The sequence below is a fragment of the Pleurodeles waltl genome, chromosome 10 (assembly GCF_031143425.1).
Source record: "Pleurodeles waltl isolate 20211129_DDA chromosome 10, aPleWal1.hap1.20221129, whole genome shotgun sequence".
NCBI classification, from domain to species: domain Eukaryota; kingdom Metazoa; phylum Chordata; class Amphibia; order Caudata; family Salamandridae; genus Pleurodeles; species Pleurodeles waltl.
The window spans coordinates 28,394,210-28,413,681 of record NC_090449.1 but is presented as its reverse complement, the minus strand read 5'-3'; the positions used below and the strand labels follow the sequence as shown (position 1 = coordinate 28,413,681).

At 44.9% G+C, this 19,472-nt stretch overlaps 2 protein-coding genes across 3 annotated transcripts in view; one reads left to right on the top strand and one right to left on the bottom strand.

Annotated features, from left to right (window-relative positions):
- The window catches only part of RBM10 (RNA binding motif protein 10), a 329,240-nt gene extending 314,385 nt beyond the window's left edge, over positions 1-14,855 (bottom strand). Inside the window, exons 1-3 of the mRNA XM_069209523.1 lie at positions 14,717-14,855; positions 1,805-2,005; positions 1,633-1,722 (exon numbers count right to left, since the gene is read on the bottom strand). Coding sequence (XP_069065624.1) covers positions 1,633-1,722; positions 1,805-1,962 — 248 coding nt within the window. The 5' untranslated portion in view covers positions 1,963-2,005; positions 14,717-14,855. The remainder of the gene's footprint in view (positions 1-1,632; positions 1,723-1,804; positions 2,006-14,716) is intronic.
- Positions 14,856-15,475: 620 nt separating this feature from the next.
- LOC138260965 (transmembrane and coiled-coil domain-containing protein 5B-like) overlaps positions 15,476-19,472 on the top strand; it is a 60,154-nt gene continuing 56,157 nt past the window's right edge. Inside the window, exon 1 of one of the 2 annotated variants that reach the window (XM_069209522.1) lies at positions 15,476-15,858. Coding sequence is in view for 1 of the 2 variants with exons in the window: in XM_069209521.1 (XP_069065622.1) it covers positions 16,830-16,851 (22 nt within the window). In the remaining variant the exon portion in view is untranslated. Of the gene's footprint in view, positions 15,859-16,814; positions 16,852-19,472 lie in introns of those variants that run through there. The other variant, XM_069209521.1, reaches the window with a different exon arrangement.

The window sequence follows — 19,472 nt, the reverse complement described above, 5'->3', positions numbered from 1 at the left end:
CAGTCCTCAGAGGATTCAGAGGTCGCTGGTCCCTTTGGAAAGAGTCGCTGGAGCAGAGTTCTTTGGAAGGCAGGAGACAGGCCGGTGAGTTTCTGGAGCCAAGGCAGTTGTTGTCTTCTGGTCTTCCTCTGCAGGGGTTTTCAGCTGGGCAGTCCTTCTTCTTGTTGTTGCAGGAATCTAATTTTCTAGGGTTCAGGGTAGCCCTTAAATACTAAATTTAAGGGCGTGTTTAGGTCTGGGGGGTTAGTAGCCAATGGCTACTAGCCCTGAGGGTGGGTACACCCTCTTTGTGCCTCCTCCCAAGGGGAGGGGGTCACAATCCTAACCCTATTGGGGGAATCCTCCATCTGCAAGATGGAGGATTTCTAAAAGTTAGAGTCACCTCAGCTCAGGACACCTTAGGGGCTGTCCTGACTGGCCAGTGACTCCTCCTTGTTGCTTTCTTTGTTCCCTCCAGCCTTGCCGCCAAAAGTGGGGGCCGTGGCCGGAGGGGACGGGCAACTCCACTAAGCTGGAGTGCCCTGCTGGGCTGTGACAAAGGGGTGAGCCTTTGAGGCTCACCGCCAGGTGTTACAGCTCCTGCCTGGGGGAGGTGTTAGCATCTCCACCCAGTGCAGGCTTTGTTACTGGCCTCAGAGTGACAAAGGCACTCTCCCCATGGGGCCAGCAACATGTCTCTAGTGTGGCAGGCTGCTGGAACTAGTCAGCCTACACAGACAGTCGGTTAAGTTTCATGGGGGCACCTCTAAGGTGCCCTCGGGGGTGTATTTTGCAATAAAATGTACACTGGCATCAGTGTGCATTTATTGTGCTGAGAAGTTTGATACCAAACTTCCCAGTTTTCAGTGTAGCCATTATGGTGCTGTGGAGTTCGTGTTTGACAAACTCCCAGACCATATACTCTTATGGCTACCCTGCACTTACAATGTCTAAGGTTTTGTTTAGACACTGTAGGGGTACCATGCTCATGCACTGGTACCCTCACCTATGGTATAGTGCACCCTGCCTTAGGGCTGTAAGGCCTGCTAGAGGGGTGGCTGACCTATACTTGCATAGGCAGTGAGAGGCTGGCATGGCACCCTGAGGGGAGTGCCATGTCGACTTACTCGTTTTGTTCTCACTAGCACACACAAGCTGGCAAGCAGTGTGTCTGTGCTGAGTGAGAGGTCTCCAGGGTGGCATAAGACATGCTGCAGCCCTTAGAGACCTTCCTTGGCATCAGGGCCCTTGGTACTAGAAGTACCAGTTACAAGGGACTTATCTGGATGCCAGGGTCTGCCAATTGTGGATACAAAAGTACAGGTTAGGGAAAGAACACTGGTGCTGGGGCCTGGTTAGCAGGCCTCAGCACACTTTCAATTGTAAACATAGCATCAGCAAAGGCAAAAAGTCAGGGGGCAACCATGCCAAGGAGGCATTTCCTTACAGCTACCAAATATCAGGCAGACAGAATTTGCCTCCACCAAAAACAATGGACAAATGTGCTGCATCTTCCTCTGTTATTTAAATTAATTCCTGCAGCCCAAAAATTATTAAGAGTACTGTCAAGCCAGACCTTAATATGAAGGCGATAAGAAAGTTTATCTCAACAATAAAGCCAAATATAACCCAAGAGAAGGTAGACATGCTTACCGTCGATCAGGCTCTCTGCGCCTGGGTCTCTCTGGGCTGTGAAAAATGGTCCTCCGGCCTTCTCTCTCTGGGCTGTTTGTCATGGAATATCTAGGAGCAAATAGAAAAATTACAATTGTTTCAGAGGCTGCGCTGTAGGCCTATGTCAACAGCAAAAATAGGGAGAATTTACCGTCTATCCGGCTCCCTACGCCTGTGCCTCTCGGGGCTGTTAAAGATGGCCCGCCGGCCATCCCTCTCCGGACTCCTGAAAATAGGTCTCCGACCTTCCCTATCAGGGCTGCTAAAGATGGACCTGCGACCTTCTCGCCTCCGATGCTCAGATGGCATCTTTGCAGATGGCTGTAAACTCCTTCAGAATAGCAGAAAACACCTGTGGTAGGAACAAAAGCGGACAAAGTGTTGAGAAGTGTCGACCCAAAGGAAAATAAAACTCCTTTAACAAAAACAAAAAGCGAAATATATCAAGCTAGGATTCATCCTGCTCTGTGTTATAGTCCAACTCAAAATTATACAAAACATCTACAAATTGTAAGCAGCAATCATATGGCACAGCTATTGTTAAGGTAGGGTATCAATACCAAAACCCTTTGCCAATACATTTCGAAATATTTTATTCAGAAGGGTAAATTACTTTCTTTTATCAAATAAGACTTCTTATAAATTATATTTCAAACCAGGAGATTGGCTTTAAAGATAGGTCTGAACAATTTCACGTGTGCTTGGCTTCAGTATGTAAGTTCTGGTTCATCTGGCTGCTTTAAGAGTCGTACTAGGGACCTCATGGACATGACTACAGCACTGAGTGAACATAATAAAACCAAGAAACTGCCATGCCTTGGTTTAACCTCTCCCTGCATTTATTTGCAGCATCAAGCATTCCACTCATCCATTCAATACAATGCATTTACCACCTTCAGCCTTGTGGGCAGAAGGGTAAACCCAGATTAAACAGGAGCGTGAAATATCTTAACAAAGATGTCCATTTTTCACAGCGACTCATGCAGTATCTAGAAGATTTTGGAATAATAGAGGTAAAAACAAATGTGGGAAAACACAGGAAGGTAGGAGTGCCTCCTGTAGATGCAGCATACAGGAACAATTCAAAGCCCAACCATACCCTAGGCTCATTTTTCAAACTCCGTATCTGCCGGGCTGACCATCAAGAAATATTCAAAGTTACCTCCACTCAGCAATCCTCACCCATTCCATCTATGACCAGCTACATATAAGCATCCCTCTTTAACTGACCCACTCTCTTCTTCCCTTTTACATCTTAATGTTGCCACCATTCATTTAACTGAAGTCTGGATCCAGTCCGAGGGTCTCAAGCTCTAAGAGTGGCACGCATTATTTGTGTTAGCAAGGAAATACATCTGACAGCTGTACTGGGAGTGTTTTGTAACCCCTCCTGACTGTTCGTCTGTGGGCTCCAGTTAAGAAGACGTGTATGAGGGACAGACCCGGTGAGGTCAGCCCCTGAAAATAAATCTGCTAGTGTGGTCCACATGGCCACAGGAGAACTAACTAGATAAAACAACAACAAAAATGTAAAAAAATAATAAATAAAAAAAACTTTTAGTGGCAGACAAATTCAGTGCTGGACCTGTACTGGTGTAGTGTTGTTAGTTTTCTTCTGCACAGCTGAGACCCAACTTCACTACTAACTATATTCCTTCCAGAGTGCAGACCACTCATGTAGGAAACTGACTCATTATAACATGGTTACCCCCGCTTTTTTGCCTGGTACCTGATGTCATTTTGCCTGAAAGTGCACTGGGTTCCTCCTAACCAAGTCCCCAGTGCCAGAGCACTTTCCCAAAACTATAAAACCGTTTCCCCCAATTGGTAAATCCTTAGTAAATGGTACCTCTGGTACCCCCCCCCCCCAAACAAAGAGTCCATTTGGCAATAAGAAAGGTGGGAAGATTAACTAGTCATGTAGGTGTGCCAACCACAGGCTAGTATCAACCCAAAGGTGGGCTACTGCGAGGTGTACATGATTTTTTAAAAGTAGCCATCATAGTGATGGCATACTCAGGAATTCTGAGGTTATGCCCACTTCCCCTAGTAAGTGGTCATATAAGGGGCGTAGTGACCCAAAGGGCCTGTAAGCCCATTGGCTACTACCCTACATACCCCTAATGCCCCTAACTTCAGTACTTATGGGGAGTTTTGGTGCCCATCTATCTGGCTTCTTTTACAGATTTCTCTTATTTTGCTACAATGTTAACAGCTAGTGGTACATGAATTTAAACAAAAACATTGAGAGGGAGGTCGCAAAGAAGAAGCATAACATCCAGTCCCAAGATCACTTAGCCAGAACTGGGTAGTGTTCAAGAATGCTAGGTAGCTTTCTGTCACAGAGCAATAGAGTAAAAACCATTAGAGCAGTGCCTTTCAAAGTTTTTGGAACAACAACCCACTTTTTACCATGGCAAATATTTGCAACCAACCTAGATTTAATGGACATGGAGCAGGCAATTTTTTAATGTAACTTGAGCATCCTGTTGTGGGGCATTTTTATTTACAGACAATACATTTTCATATAAAAAGGCCACTAAAATTGCATAAACCTACAGTTTTACTAATAAAACTATATTGCACACAAATACTGTGTGGAAATCGGTTTCAGTGAATATTCACTGTAGGAAGTTGGCTCTGTATGCACTATTTTAAAGTAAGAAATAGTATGCACAGAGTCCAAGGGTTCCCCTTAGAGGTAAGATAGTGGCAAAAAGAGAATACCAATGCTCTATTCTGTGGTAGTGTGGTCGAGCAGTAGGCTTATCAAAGGAGTAGTGTTAAGCATTTGTTGTACATACACAAGCAATAAATGAGGAACACACACTCAAAGACAATTCCAGGCCAATAGGTTTTTGTATAGAAAAATATATTTTCTTAGTTTATTTTAAGAACCACAGGTTCAAATTTGACATGTAATACTTTAAATGAAAGGTATTGCAGGTAAGTACTTTAGGAACTTTGAATAATCACAATAGCATATATACTTTTCAAATAAATCACATATAGCTATTTTAAAACTAGACAGTGCAATTTTCACAGTTCCTAGGGGGGAGTAAGAGTTTGTTAGTTCTTGCAGGTAAGTAAACCACCTACGGGGTTCAAGTTTGGGTCCAAAGTAGCCCACCGTTGGGGGTTCAGAGCAACCCCAAAGTTACCACACCAGCAGCTCAGGGCCGGTCAGGTGCAGAGTTCAAAGTGGTGCCCAAAACGCATAGGCTTCAATGGAGAAGGGGGTGCTCCGGTTCCAGTCTGCCAGCAGGTAAGTACCCGCGTCTTCGGAGGGCAGACCAGGGGGGTTTTGTAGGGCACGGGGGGGGGGGGGGGAGGACAAGTTAGCACAGAAAGTACACCATCAGCAGCACGGGGCGGCCGGGTGCAGTGTGCAAACACGCGTCGGGTTCCCAATGTAAATCACTGGGAGACCAAGCAGTCTCCTCAGCGATGCAGGCAGGCAAGGGGGGGTCCTTGGGGTAGCCACCACCTGGGCAAGGGAGAGGGCCTCCTGGGGGTCACTCCTGCACTGGAGTTCCGATCTTTCAGGTCCTGGGGGCTGCGGGTGCAGTCTTTTCCAGGCGTCGGGATCTGGGAGTCAGGCAGTCGCGGTCAGGGGGAGCCTCGGGATTCCCTCTGCAGGCGTCGCTGTGGGGGCCCACGGGGGGCAACTCTGTCTACTCACGGTCTCGTAGTCGCCGGGGAGTTCTCCCTGAAGTGTTTATTCTCCACAAGTCGAGCCAGGGGCGTCGGGTGCAGAGTAGCAAGTCTCACGCTTCCGGCGGGAAACGCAGTTGTTTTAAAGTTGATCCTTTCGAAACAAAGTTGCAGTCTTGGGTGAACAGAGCCGCTGTCCTCGGGAGTTCTTGGTCCTTCTAGAGCAGGGCAGTCCTCTGAGGATTCAGAGGTCGCTGGTCCCTGGGGAAAGCATCGCTGGAGCAGTGTCTTTAGAAGTGGGGAGACAGGCCGGTAGAGCCGGGGCCAAAGCAGTTGGTGTCTCCGTCTTCTCTGCAGGGTTTTTCAGCTTAGCAGTCCTCTTCTTCTTAGGTTGCAGGAATCTGAGTTCCTAGGTTCAGGGGAGCCCCTAAATACAGAATTTAGGGGTGTGTTTAGGTCTGGGAGGGCAGTAGCCAATGGCTACTAGCCCTGAGGGTGGCTACACCCTCTTTGTGCCTCCTCCCAAGGGGAGGGGGTCTGTAGGAAGTTGGCTCTGTATGTGCTATTTCAAAGTAAGGAATAGCATGCAGAGTCCAAGGGTTCCCCTTAGAGGTAAGATAGTGGCAAAAAGAGATAATACTAATGCTCTATTTTGTGGTAGTGTGGTCGAGCAGTAGGCTTATCAAAGGAGTAGTGTTAAGCATTTGTTGTACATACACACAGGCAATAAATGAGGAACACACACTCAGAGACAAATCCAGCTAATAGGTTTTGTTATAGAAAAATATATTTTCTTAGTTTATTTTAAGAACCACAGGTTCAAATTCTACATGTAATATCTCATTTGAAAGGTATTGCAGGTAAGTACTTTAGGAACTTTGAATCATTACATTAGCATGTATACTTTTTACATAAAACACAATAAGCTGTTTTAAAAGGGGACACAGTGCAATTTTCACAGTTCCTGGGGAGGTAAAGTTTTGTTAGGTTTCACATGTAAGTAAGTCACTTACAGGTTTCAGTTCTTGGTCCAAGGTAGCCCACCGTTTGGGGGTTCAGAGCAACCCCAAAGTTACCACACCAGCAGCTCAAGGCCGGTCAGGTGCAGAGGTCAAAGAGGTGCCCAAAACACATAGGCTTCAATGGAGAGAAGGGGGTGCCCCGGTTCCAGTCTGCCAGCAGGTAAGTACCCGTGTCTTCGGAGGGCAGACCAGGGGGGTTTTGTAGGGCACCGGGGGGGACACAAGTCAGCACAAAAAGTACACCCTCAGCAGCGCGGGGGGCGGCCGGGTGCAGTGTACAAACACGCGTCGGGTTTTCAATGGTTTCCTATGAGAGACCAAGGGGTCTCTTCAGCGATGCAGGCAGGCAAGGGGGGGGCTCCTCGGGGTAGCCACCACCTGGGCAAGGGAGAGGGCCTCCTGGGGGTCACTCCTGCACAGGAGTTCCGTTCCTTTAGGTGCTGGGGGCTGCGGGTGCAGGGTCTTTTCCAGCCGACGGGAAATGTGGAGTTCAGGCAGTCGCGGTCAGGGGGAGACTCGGGATTCCCTCTGCAGGCGTCGCTGTGGGGGCCCAGGGGGGACAACTTTGATAACTCACAGTCTTGGAGTCGCCGGAGGGTCCTCCCTGAAGTGTTGGTTCTCCACCAGTCGAGTCGGGGTCGCCGGGTGCAGTGTTGGAAGTCTCACGCTTCTTGCGGGGATTTGCAGGGGTCTTTAAATCTGCTCCTTGAAACAAAGTTGCAGTTCTTTTGGAGCAGTGCCGCTGTCCTCAGGAGTTTCTTGTCTTTCTTGAAGCAGGGCAGTCCTCAGAGGATTCAGAGGTCGCTGGTCCCTTGGAAAGCGTCGCTGGAGCAGGTATCTTTGGAAGGCAGGAGACAGGCCGGTAAGTCTGGGGCCAAGGCAGTTGGTGTCTTCTGTTCTTCCTCTGCAGGGGTTTGTCAGCTCAGCAGTCCTTCTTCTTGTAGTTGCAGGAATCTATTTTTCTAGGTTCAGGGAAGCCCTTAAATACTAAATTTAAGGGCGTGTTTAGGTCTGGGGGGTTAGTAGCCAATGGCTACTAGCCCTGAGGGTGAGTACACCCTCTTTGTGCCTCCTCCCAAGGGAGGGGGTCACATCCCTAATCCTATTGGGGGAATCCTCCATCTGCAAGATGGAGGATTTCTAAAAGTTAGAGTCACTTCAGCTCAGGACACCTTAGGGGCTGTCCTGACTGGCCAGTGACTCCTCCTTGTTATTCTCATTATTTTCTCCGGCCTTGTTTTGATTTGAAAGTGTGCTGAGGCCTGCTAACCAGGCCCCAGCACCAGTGTTCTTTCTCTAACCTGTACCTTTGTTTCCACAATTGGCACACCCTGGCACCCAGGTAAGTCCCTTGTAACTGATACCCCTGGTACCAAGGGCCCTGATGCCAGGGAAGGTCTCTAAGGGCTGCAGCATGTCTTATGCCACCCTGGAGACCCCTCACTCAGCACAGACACACTGCTTGCCAGCTTGTGTGTGCTGGTGAGAACAAAACGAGTAAGTCGACATGGCACTCCCCTCAGGGTGCCATGCCAGCCTCTCACTGCCTATGCAGGTATAGATAAGTCACCCCTCTAGTAGGCCTTACAGCCCTAAGGCAGGGTGCACTATACCATAGGTGAGGGCACCAGTGCATGAGCACTGTGCCCCTACAGTGTCTAAGCAATACCTTAGACATTGTAAGTGCAGGGTAGCCATAAGAGTATATGGTCTGGGAGTCTGTTTTACACGAACTCTACAGCACTATAATGGCTGAGGAACTGTAACACCTGGTGGTGAGCCTCAAAGGCTCACCCCCTTTGTTACAGCACCCCAGGGCACTCCAGCTAGTGGAGTTGCCCGCCCCTACTTTTGGCGGCAAGGCCGGAGGAGATAATGAGAAAAACAAGAAGGAGTCACTGGCCAGTCAGGACAGCCCCTAAGGTGTCCTGAGCTGAGGTGACTGACTTTTAGAAATCCTCCACCTTGCAGATAGAGGATTCCCCCAATAGGATTAGGGATGTGCCCCCCCCCCCCTCCCCTCAGGGAGGAGGCACCAAGAGGGTGTAGCCACCCTCAGGGCTAGTAGCCATTGGCTACTAACCCCCCAGACCTAAACACACCCCTAAATCGAGTATTTAGGGGCTCCTAGAACCTAGGTAACTAGATTCCTGCAACCTAAGACGAAGAAGGACTACTGAGCTGAAAAACCTGCAGAGAAGACGGAGACACCAACTGCTTGGACCCAACTTTGAACCCTGTAGGTGGTTTACTTACCTGCAAAACTAACAAACACTTACCTCCCCCAGGAACTGTTGAAAATTGCACTAAGTGTCCAGTTTTAAAATAGCTTATGGCCATTTGTGTGACAACTGTATATGCTCTTTTGCTAATTCAAAGTTCCTAAAGTTCCTAAGTGAAATACCTTTCATTTAAAGTATTGTTTGTAAATCTTGAACCTGTGGTTCTTAAAATAAACTAAGAAAATATGTTTTTCTATATAAAAACCTATTGGCCTGGAATTGTCTCGGAGTGTGTGTTCCTCATTTATTGCCTGTGTGTGTACAACAAATGCTTAACACTACCCTCTGATAAGCCTACTGCTCGACCACACTACCACAAAATAGAGCATTAGAATTATCTCTTTTTCCCACTATCTTACCTCTAAGGGGAACCCTTGGACTCTGTGCATGCTATTTCGAACTTTGAAATAGTACATACAGAGCCAACTTCCTACACCTTACTTTCACAATCTCTGTAACCCAGCAAAAGAGTCACATTATTCACTTTACTTTTCCTTCTCTAATGGCAAAGCGAGAGGAGTCTGAACACCAATCCCTGTTACAAAATAATAATAAGTATACATTTGTCAGAAGACATAGCCTGGCATTTGACCTCCGTCACTGAAGCGCAGCAAAATAAGGTCGACTCAGTTTTCGAAACACTGCTTTAGAGGGCAAGGTTAGACGATTTGCAGCAGAAAAACAAACAAATGCTGTTGTAAAGGGCTAAATAGAAAGATTTCTCAGCTGTCATTTTTAGGTCGAGTTTATCAGTCAGTACAAGCTGTCTGGTTGTAAAACACCTTCTGCCAACTTACCAAGATCTTTCAGGGCATGTCATCTTATCTTCTCTTGCTGCAAGCTCTCACCTTCATGTACTACCCCCCAACTCTGTGCTGCTTTACTAATCATGTGCTTCTCCCCCACCTGTGGTGTTCATCCTTGTTTGTTGTTTTTCTCCTACCCTTACTACTCACCATTGGTTTCCTCACTCTGTCCACCAGGCCTGTCTTTTTTTTGGAGCAGAAGGGAAAAACTACTGTTGCTGCCCATCTTAAAAACAAAAAACTGCCACCCTATTTTTTTTTTTTTTTTTTAAATTTATCAACCCATCCAGGTTTTGATTAAAACCCAGTGGGTCTCACCTATGCAAGATCTACTGTCTTTGCCAATAACTTTAGAAATGCACACCATGGATAAAAGTTAGTGAGGTAGAGGAGAGTGCAGTGTCGTAAAGGGAAGCAGAGTAGAGAGTGACACAGGGAGTGCAGTGGCTCACAGTGAAGTGGTAGAGTAGACTGAAGTCTCATAGATGAAGTGGTGCAGGGTAAAGTGCAGCAGCATAAAGCAATGTTGTAGAGTGGCCTAGATGGGAGTGGTGTAGAGTGCAATGGCGCATAGAAGAGTGAGGTAGAGTGCACTGGCATGTAGTACAGAGGAGTAGAGTGCAGTGGTGCATAGTAGATTAGTGACACTAATGACAGAGCATTTGCGGAGAGTGCAGTACAGTGATTTAGAGTCTCTGTTATTCCCCTCCCCGCCCCAGCACTTATTACTGCTGAGAACTAATGAGTCCAACAAGTGATAGAATCATATTCTCCACTACATTCAGCACAGCTTCTAACTTAGCAAAGAAGGTTGTTAACAAGAATTGGTGGATTCTGAACTCAGTTTTCTTTCGGGAACAAAGTGAATATCAAGATCTTACTAGTCCATACCACACTCAAAGAACATCACTGGAATCTAAGCTGTGGGATCTTTCCCCTATCGGTCATAACGCCTGTGGTTCATGCGAGGCCAGCCCTTTGACCAGAAATACAAAAACAGTGGAGTTGGGTATGAAATACCTGTGGGTACTGACAAGAGACACCAGTGCAATTCTCATAAAGTCATATCTCATTAGATGCCCCTACAATTTACTATGTGCCGGCATGATCACAAGGAGGGTGAAGGTCAGAATAATGAAACATATGAGGATTGTTAGATGTAGAAAAATGATAACATAATGGACTACACATTACTCTGAAATGAACCACCCAGTGGGGGATTTGCAATGGTTAGTGATGGACAAACCCTATATTCAGGGCACAGTAAAGGATGCAGAGAATATCCTGTTCAAACGTGAACAGGGATGGGTATACAGACAAAAATGTAATTAAAGGGGCCTGAATGATGAGATCCTGTGGCACTATTTGAATTGTTAGTAGGATTTAAAAGAAGATAGAGAAGGGTAGGGTGTTCCACAAACTAGAGTTTAACACTGCCAAGGGGGACCCAGCATAAAATTAAGGAGGGCACTCCCAGACAGTTTCAAACTCATTCCGTAACAGATCTCTTGTAAAACGGGGGCACTAACGCCATGTAATACACTTTGCTGCACCCTGAGCGTTGGTCTGTGCAACGGTGTTGTAGCACGCTCCATAAAGAAGCATGCCACTATTTAGCGAGTGAACACAATAAAAAAAAAAATGTTAAACCACACACACACTTGGGGTTTCCTAAATTAAGGGTGCTGATCCTGGTTAGATTTTCCACTTTCCTTTCTTCTGTGTATTTTTACATTTGTTGGGAAAGACAAGGGAAGAGGGACACCCTTCGCCCCTTTCTTTTTGTGAGTACAGCTCATTTACATACGCATTGTGTTATGCACTCGAAAAAAATCATATTGTATAGCCTCCTAACCAGCACATCCCCAGTAGCCAGGGTTTCACATAAATCCCCTCAACTTTGAAGTCAAAGAAAGAAAAGTAAACATCAAGCTCCATGAAAGGCAGGGCCTCATTTGTGACGTCTGACTTTGACTGCACAGCAGATGTGACAAGGTAAGAATAAGATTTAAGGCCTGTCTGCAGAAATTCAGTACTGGAAGACTACAACAAATAAGGTTTGGGCAAGGGAAGGGACAAACTCAAGCTGGGCCGCCTGAAACAAACAATGCCAGCAAATAAAAAGCAAGCAAATGTGTGCAACTATGAACTGCATATGCCTATGTTGATAAATATTTTGTTCTGATTATGTGTATATTCTAGTTATATATGGTTCTTTAGAAAATATGTATCGCTACTATGTCATAACAATAAACTACACACACTCTTTAAACCTGTTTAAGTATATTTACTCATGGTTAAAATATGTATATGTACATATATATGTGTATATATATATATATATATATATATATATATATATATATATATATGTGTGTGTGCGCGCGTGTATGTTATTCTATGCTTAACATGTTCATAGGTCATTGCATAACTCCTAGATAAGTTGTTATACTAGATACTTATGAAACCCTGCTCTCATCTTATATCACACTTATCTACCCATCACCATATGTCATGTCTCTATCAATCGATCCTCCATTCCCACTGACCCATCCCAAATCCATTCTACTACTTTCATCTCCTAAATAACTCTGCATTAGCTCTTCATTCCGCTTCCACACCTAACTCACCAAACCTCGCTTTACTACAATGATCTCCCAAACACCCCTACTATATTCTCCCTCATTTATCTCACCCCGCTACTATGATCTCCCTAACCCCTTCTACAGACTCTTCCCTCCTCCATCCTCCCTTTACTCATCCCAAGCCTAAATCCTATTACCATAAACTCCCAACTAACACTTCTGGATTCTTTCCTCCTCCATTACTCCAGTCAATCTAACTAACAAACTCTCATATCCATGGCTCAAAGTAACTCATAATAATACTAAAACTGTACTCATTTTTCCCTATACTAATCCACCACTAATTCTTTGTTGGGTTCCGGAGTAGCGTGTTACTCACCGAAAAGCGCTTCAGCGCCTCGTCAAGGGTAGTAAGCGCTATATAAATACTATTACAATACAATACAAGCCACAAAGCCAATGGTAAGCAGTTGCCAAAATGCATTCCCAGGGGAACTTCCGAAACGTCCCCAAGATGTTTTTAACAAACCAGACAGCTGCTTTGCCTGGTAGGCTTCGACCCAACACAGCTACGCCATTCTTTTAATTGACTTTGTCACGTGGCACACCATTACCAAAAGGCTTGGCAAAGCCAATAGGTTCTAAAAGTTTCATATTCGCTTTGCTAATGCTGGTTTTGTTGTTTAGCACAAATAATGTCCATACCAGTGTTCAAGGTTGCAGGGCTGGATGACTTTGAAAAAAGCACCAATATGGATGCATCACTTTAATACTGCATTTTCTGACCCCTAGATTACCTCCTAGTGAGTGAAAGAACGAAAATGCAGCCTCTTTTTCACAATTTTACTTATATACTGTAATTCCTTTGCTAAGGTGTTCAAATGTCACATAAGACATTAAGCGCAAAAAAATAATAATAAAACAAAAATACGATGGAACATGGGTTTTCGAAAATTCTGTTAGTATGTACTTAGGTTAGCCCTGTGACCTTGCTCGAAAGATCTGGCTTATTTGCTACGTTTTGATCTGCATATATCTAGTATATATATGAGAAATGGAAAATTATTATTTTAAATCAGTTTTGCCTGTTAGTGTGTGCTCTAAAGCCCCGTAAAATTATTTAACTGGTCTGCAAGTTAAGTATTTTTAGAAAATAGTGAGAAAGTGTGCTTATTAGTTGGGGGCGGGTAGGTTAATATTTTAAATTGGGGTAACAAAGGAGTTTAAGGACCACCACCTTAGGACAAGCTGTAGATGCTAATTTACTAATGAGGGACTTCAAGCCGGATGAGGAGATGACGTTAGGTGGTTTTAGTTCAAGAAATCATTTAAGAGGGCAAACGCTGACAATGCACTTAATACCTGACCATTTGCTTAACACAAATACAAGACATTTTGTTCAAGAAAGGCCTTAGCACATGATGGAGATTAAAGACTAGGGACTCCACATCGGGAAATCCAAAAACCCTATCCTACTCGAACCAAAGTGTTATTGCATCACAATTTGAGGCACTGATTTTATTTTGGGAGTATTCCTATTTATAACAGATTCAAATTCAGTTAATAAATGATAGGCTATTGCCCCACTCGGGCTATGCACCACTCAAAAAAAATAACAGTGTATTGGCTATCCAAATCTAATGTGGTTTTCACCAATTGAAAGTCCGCAAGCAAGAACTGGCGTCCTCTAGCACTACACACCACTATGGGTACACCATGCTCTGCATGTAATCAGATACTGTTTCTAATATTGGGCAAATTGCACGCTGCCTAATCTGGTCAGATTTAATGGGGCCACAATCAGGGGCGCTGGAGCATCAGGGCCACATCTGATGGCCAACTCTCATGCTGCGTTACTGACATGTAATAAAGGTGTCCTTACCGAAACCTATTTGTGTACCTACCACGAGCCATTTGTTCTCTGGATGCTGGACATCCATGCAGGGTCGGACTGGCCTATAATGTAACCCAGGGAATGCCCGACGGGTTGGTCTGACAGGTCGGTGTGTCGGTCGGTTTCTGTTTGTGGACCTGTTTATGGTCTGCTGTTTACTGATAATTTCCCGATATTAAAACAAGCATTGCCCGCAGCTAGCTCAAACGAATACAATGTTACTTACCGTTCGAAAACACACTACGAGCCTCTCACAAGCTCAAAACTGTCCCGATTTGAAACATGGGTTTCTTTTGTTTTGCTAAGTCGCTAGTGTCTGCCACTTAATTTGGTGTCCGGGGTCTATTTTCTGTCCCAGCCCGACTCTGCATCTACACACGTATTTACCCCACAATAAGCTTTTTCTCTACTTTCTGCACGTACATCCCAATATAAGATAGCTATGCCAATGCATCAGTTAATGCAATTCAGCCAAAACAGAGGTCCCATATATTAATCCCTATCTCCCACGGCTTCACAGAAATGTTGTCATTCGTTCAGATGGTATCAACATGTTTTCTATTGGAAACCAGCAGCACCCCCAACTGTAAAACCAAAAAATGCTCTGTCGATGGCGAAAAAAAAAAAAATGTTCTCATTTATGCCCCAATAGAGCGCGACAGAAATCTCCCAGGGCCGTCGAAACAACCCACTATCCTTAACATTGAGCCAACCCCGCACACACATAAAGAAAAAGACCTGGAATGTACCAATGACAGAAAGAGGTTTAGCGATAATCCGAGGTCAATAACCCATTCCCGCGAACACACGAGGTGGTTACCTTCCTTTCTCGAGGTGATCGGTGCAGCTGAAAGGATTCCTGAAAGCTGTAACTTAAGAGAAACCGTCAAGAAATCTTCACACATCCACCCGCAAAGGTTCCATCTCCAGTCAGGGCACCCAACGTCCAACAGCAACACAAAATGGCGGCCTCCTACCCTATGCACGGAAGGAGAGGGCACTGGAGCCGCGATTGGATGGACCCCAGGAAACCTACTCTGTGATTGGTAAGAGGCGATAAGGGGAGGTGATCCTCTCTGTAATTGGTCAGCCTTTCACGCCTTCGGATTGGTCAATATCTGTCTAATGTTCTGTTGATATGTTGGCTAAAGCATTATCAAAATATAGTTTCACTTGGAGAGAAAAGAGGTTCAAAACCGCGCCAGTTGACGAACCCTACATCGCTCCTGGTCAAAAAGCGGCCATCTTCGAAAGAAGTAACTGTTTTTGATACCGCCCTCTCCGCAACCGGAATCTGCAGGGGTTAGAGTTTTTCTCAAGGAAATAGAAAGAACACATTTTTTTCGACTAGGATGAAACATTCTAGAAAAAAGATAGGGATTGTTTATTTATTCATTTTTTTAAACCGATTTATTTATCAAGTAATATAAACACAGCGCAGATAAATATAATATTGGAAAAATTATGTCGCTTGTTTTTCTTTGTATTTTTGTATGTTTTATCGTTCGGAGTCCAATGTTACACTGTTTTTGTCTGCGTCATAGAATTCGCATACCATCAACATGTGATGTGAACACTCCTTCCCAAAATGGCCACTATCTTGGGCGTTCTTTTTTTTTTTTTATCCGTTTTCGTTTACAAAATAGATAGTCATAAAGGCTATTTATGACAGCACCGTTTACAATCAAATAATAAAAAAAAGATGAGGCGACAGAGACTAAACGTGAGAAAAGCATACAATCCAACATGGGTTGGCAGCAGGAAAGAGGAAGATTTTGGAAAAAAAAAAACATGAGATTTATTTCCCCCATTGATTAACATTGACGTGTGGGCAATTTCAGACACGAGTAAGCCAAAATAAAGACATTGTTTGCTTAAAAAACGCGACTCTCCCGCTTACATTTCATGTGTTGGCATGCTGGGAAAGGTATACCTGGATAAATGTCACAAACTGCAGCCCTGGTAAGTTTTCCATGCCCATGCATGTGAAATGTTGACTTTTTACTAATAAATAATCATATACTTTGAATTATGAATCTGCATAGAATTTGACTTAACAGAGAAAGTTAGTGTGCGACTTGGAAAATGTGCCCTCTTGAGTGTCCGTCATTCTTCACTGAGTGTCTTTATTAGAGGCTTATAAATATTAATGGAAGTATTTAAGAAAATGCAGTAGTAGGGTGTATGAATGAATTTGTATTATATATTTGCCTTATTAATTGTAGGCCTTAAGTTAACGAGGTTTTGGGCCTCGTTTTGCGCACCCTTATGTTAATCCGTACTGTTCTAATAAATCGACAGAAATGTATGCCTGATGGAATTAATACATGTATTGTTTCTCACTGAGTTGGCCAAACGTTAGCAGATGTCTTTAACTTTCTCATGAGAACTGCTTGCTAGAAGATTTTGTCCTAGTTATTGCTACAATGTATAGTTTGATGCGTGAGACAGTAGTGTTCCCAAAAGCTAAAAATGGATGCACTGACTGGAGTACAGATGTTAACTGACGAGCCTGACAGTGGGAACAGGAGAAGAGGAGCCAATCATCGACATGTGAAAGACAGTTTAGTTATATCTTAGATTTAGAAATAAATCCTTATTGGACTAAGAGTAAATTTACGATTCTTTGACCAGTGGCAACATGTGAAGTCCTTTAGACGATTTTAACTTAGCCCGACTGCACTGAGGAGAAGAGTCCAGTTTCGATCATTCTCATTTACAAGCTCATTCTATTCTGTCTGAGGAGCTGAACAGTTCCTGATGATTTACTTCTATCTTTGATTTTATTGCTTAAACTTCTGATACTGAATACTGACGCCTTAGACATTGCTTTCTGATGGTTATGGTAGCTTAGAGTCCCCATCTCTAAACCCTTCCCTTTCAAGGTCCGTTGCTGACCGAACTGATGTCCAACTGAAGTAGATAATCGCAGCATGCAGAACCACATGAGGAGAGGTATAATAAAATCCTATTGTTTTTGTTGTAAGTTTGTCTTATGTTTCTAGGTACCAACCGCTATTTTGATAGAGCCATAGTTAGATATTTTTCCAAATTAATTTTGACTAAAATTGTTTTGCATGAAGCCCAAACATGCTATTCCAATCAGAAGTTTAGTAAGGGAAAGTGAGTTTAGGCTCAATTAATGAATTGTTATATATAGAATTGACTGTGAGATGTTGTTTTTGTGACAATTGAATAATTTGGGTTTGGACAGCTGACCCAGGAAGGTGGGCAACTCTTTTTTTTTAAAAATAATCAGGGATTTAACTGGCAGTGCAGAGGAATAGTTCTCAGCTGTCTACCTGGTGTTTATCATCTGTTGTTCTAACAACTTTTGATATTGATGGATGGGAGCAAGACGATGGGAGTTCTTGAAGATTAATGATCCCAAGCTGTGCTTTTTATGTTTCCGCCATCATCTTCACCACCTAGTGGATGCAGGCAGATTATCCTGTACACTCTACACCAGGGGTCTTCAAACTGGGGGGCGAGCTTCCCTAGGGGGGCCTCAAGTGATCCCAAGGGGGGCGCCAGGCTCTGGCCAAAAGAAGCATTTCACAGATAACAGTGTTTAGTTTTAAGCAGAAACATGTTATTTCATTTTTAAAATGGCAACAGTACTTACCTGCAATGTTTAAATATATCTAGACATATTTAAACATTGCCATCTTTATAAAATATTTGTGAAACATTCTGAAGGGGGGCCCAGTGATTTTTATTTTTCAACTGTGGGGGCGTGGAATTAAAAAGTTTGGAGACCTCTTGTAGGAAGTTGGCTCTGTATGTGCTATTTCAAAGTAAGGAATAGCATGCACAGAGTCCAAGGGTTCCCCTTAGAGGTAAAATAGTGGTAAAAAGAGATAATACTAATGCTCTATTTTGTGGTAGTGTGGTCGAGCAGTAGGCTTATCCAAGGAGTAGTGTTAAGCATTTGTTGTACATACACATAGACAATAAATGAGGTACACACACTCAGAGACAAATCCAGCCAATAGGTTTTGTTATAGAAAAATATCTTTTCTTAGTTTATTTTAAGAACCACAGGTTCAAATTTAACATGTAATATCTTGTTTGAAAGGTATTGCAGGTAAGTACATTAGGAACTTTGAATCATTTCAATTGCATGTATACTTTTCAAGTTATTCACAAATAGCTATTTTAAAAGTGGACACAGTGCAATTTTCACAGTTCCTGGGGGAGGTAAGTTTTTGTTAGTTTTACCAGGTAAGTAAGACACTTACAGGGTTCAGTTCTTGGTCCAAGGTAGCCCACCGTTGGGGGTTCAGAGCAACCCCAAAGTTACCACACCAGCAGCTCAGGGCCGGTCAGGTGCAGAGTTCAAAGCGGTGCCCAAAACGCATAGGCTTGAATGGAGAGAAGGGGGTGCCCCGGTTCCAGTCTGCCAGCAGGTAAGTACCCGCGTCTTCGGAGGGCAGACCAGGGGGGTTTTGTAGGGCACCGGGGGGGACACAAGCCCACACAGAAATTTCACCCTCAGCGGCGCGGGGGCGGCCGGGTGCAGTGTTAGAACAAGCGTCGGGTTCGCAATGGAAGTCAATGAGAGATCAAGGGATCTCTTCAGCGCTGCAGGCAGGCAAGGGGGGGCTTCCTCGGGGGAAACCTCCACTTGGGCAAGGGAGAGGGACTCCTGGGGGTCACTTCTGCAGTGAAAGTCCGGTCCTTCAGGTCCTGGGGGCTGCGGGTGCAGGGTCTTTTCCAGGCGTCGGGACTTAGGTTTCAGAGAGTCGCGGTCAGGGGAAGCCTCGGGATTCCCTCTGCAGGTGGCGCTGTGGGGGCTCAGGGGGGACAGGTTTTGGTACTCACAGTCGTAGAGTAGTCCGGGGGTCCTCCCTGAGGTGTTGGTTCTCCACCAGCCGAGTCGGGGTCGCCGGGTGCAGTGTTGCAAGTCTCACGCTTCTTGCGGGGAGATTGCAGGGTTCTTTAAAGCTGCTCCTTTGGATAAAGTTGCAGTCTTTTTGGAGCAGGTCCGCTGTCCTCGGGAGTTTCTTGTCGTCGTCGAAGCAGGGCAGTCCTCAGAGGAGTCAGAGGTCGCTGGTCCCTTTGGAAGGCGTCGCTGGAGCAGAGTTCTTTGGAAGGCAGAAGACAGGCCGGTGAGTTTCTGGAGCCAAGGCAGTTGTTGTCTTCTGGTCTTCTTCTGCAGGGGTTTTCAGCTAGGCAGTCCTTCTTCTTGTTGTTGCAGGAATCTAATTTCTAGTTTCAGGGAGAGCCCTTAAATACTAAATTTAAGGGCGTGTTTAGGTCTGGGGGGTTAGTAGCCAATGGCTACTAGCCCTGAGGGTGGGTACACCCTCTTTGTGCCTCCTCCCAAGGGGAGGGGGTCACATTCCTATCCCTATTGGGGGAATCCTCCTTCTACAAGATGGAGGATTTCTAAAAGTCAGAGTCACCTCAGCTCAGGACACCTTAGGGGCTGTCCTGACTGGCCAGTGACTCCTCCTTGTTTTTCTCATTATCTCTCCTGGACTTGCCGCCAAAAGTGGGGGCTGGGTCCAGGAGGCGGGCATCTCCACTAGCTGGAGTGCCCTGGGGCATTGTAACACGAAGCTTGAGCCTTT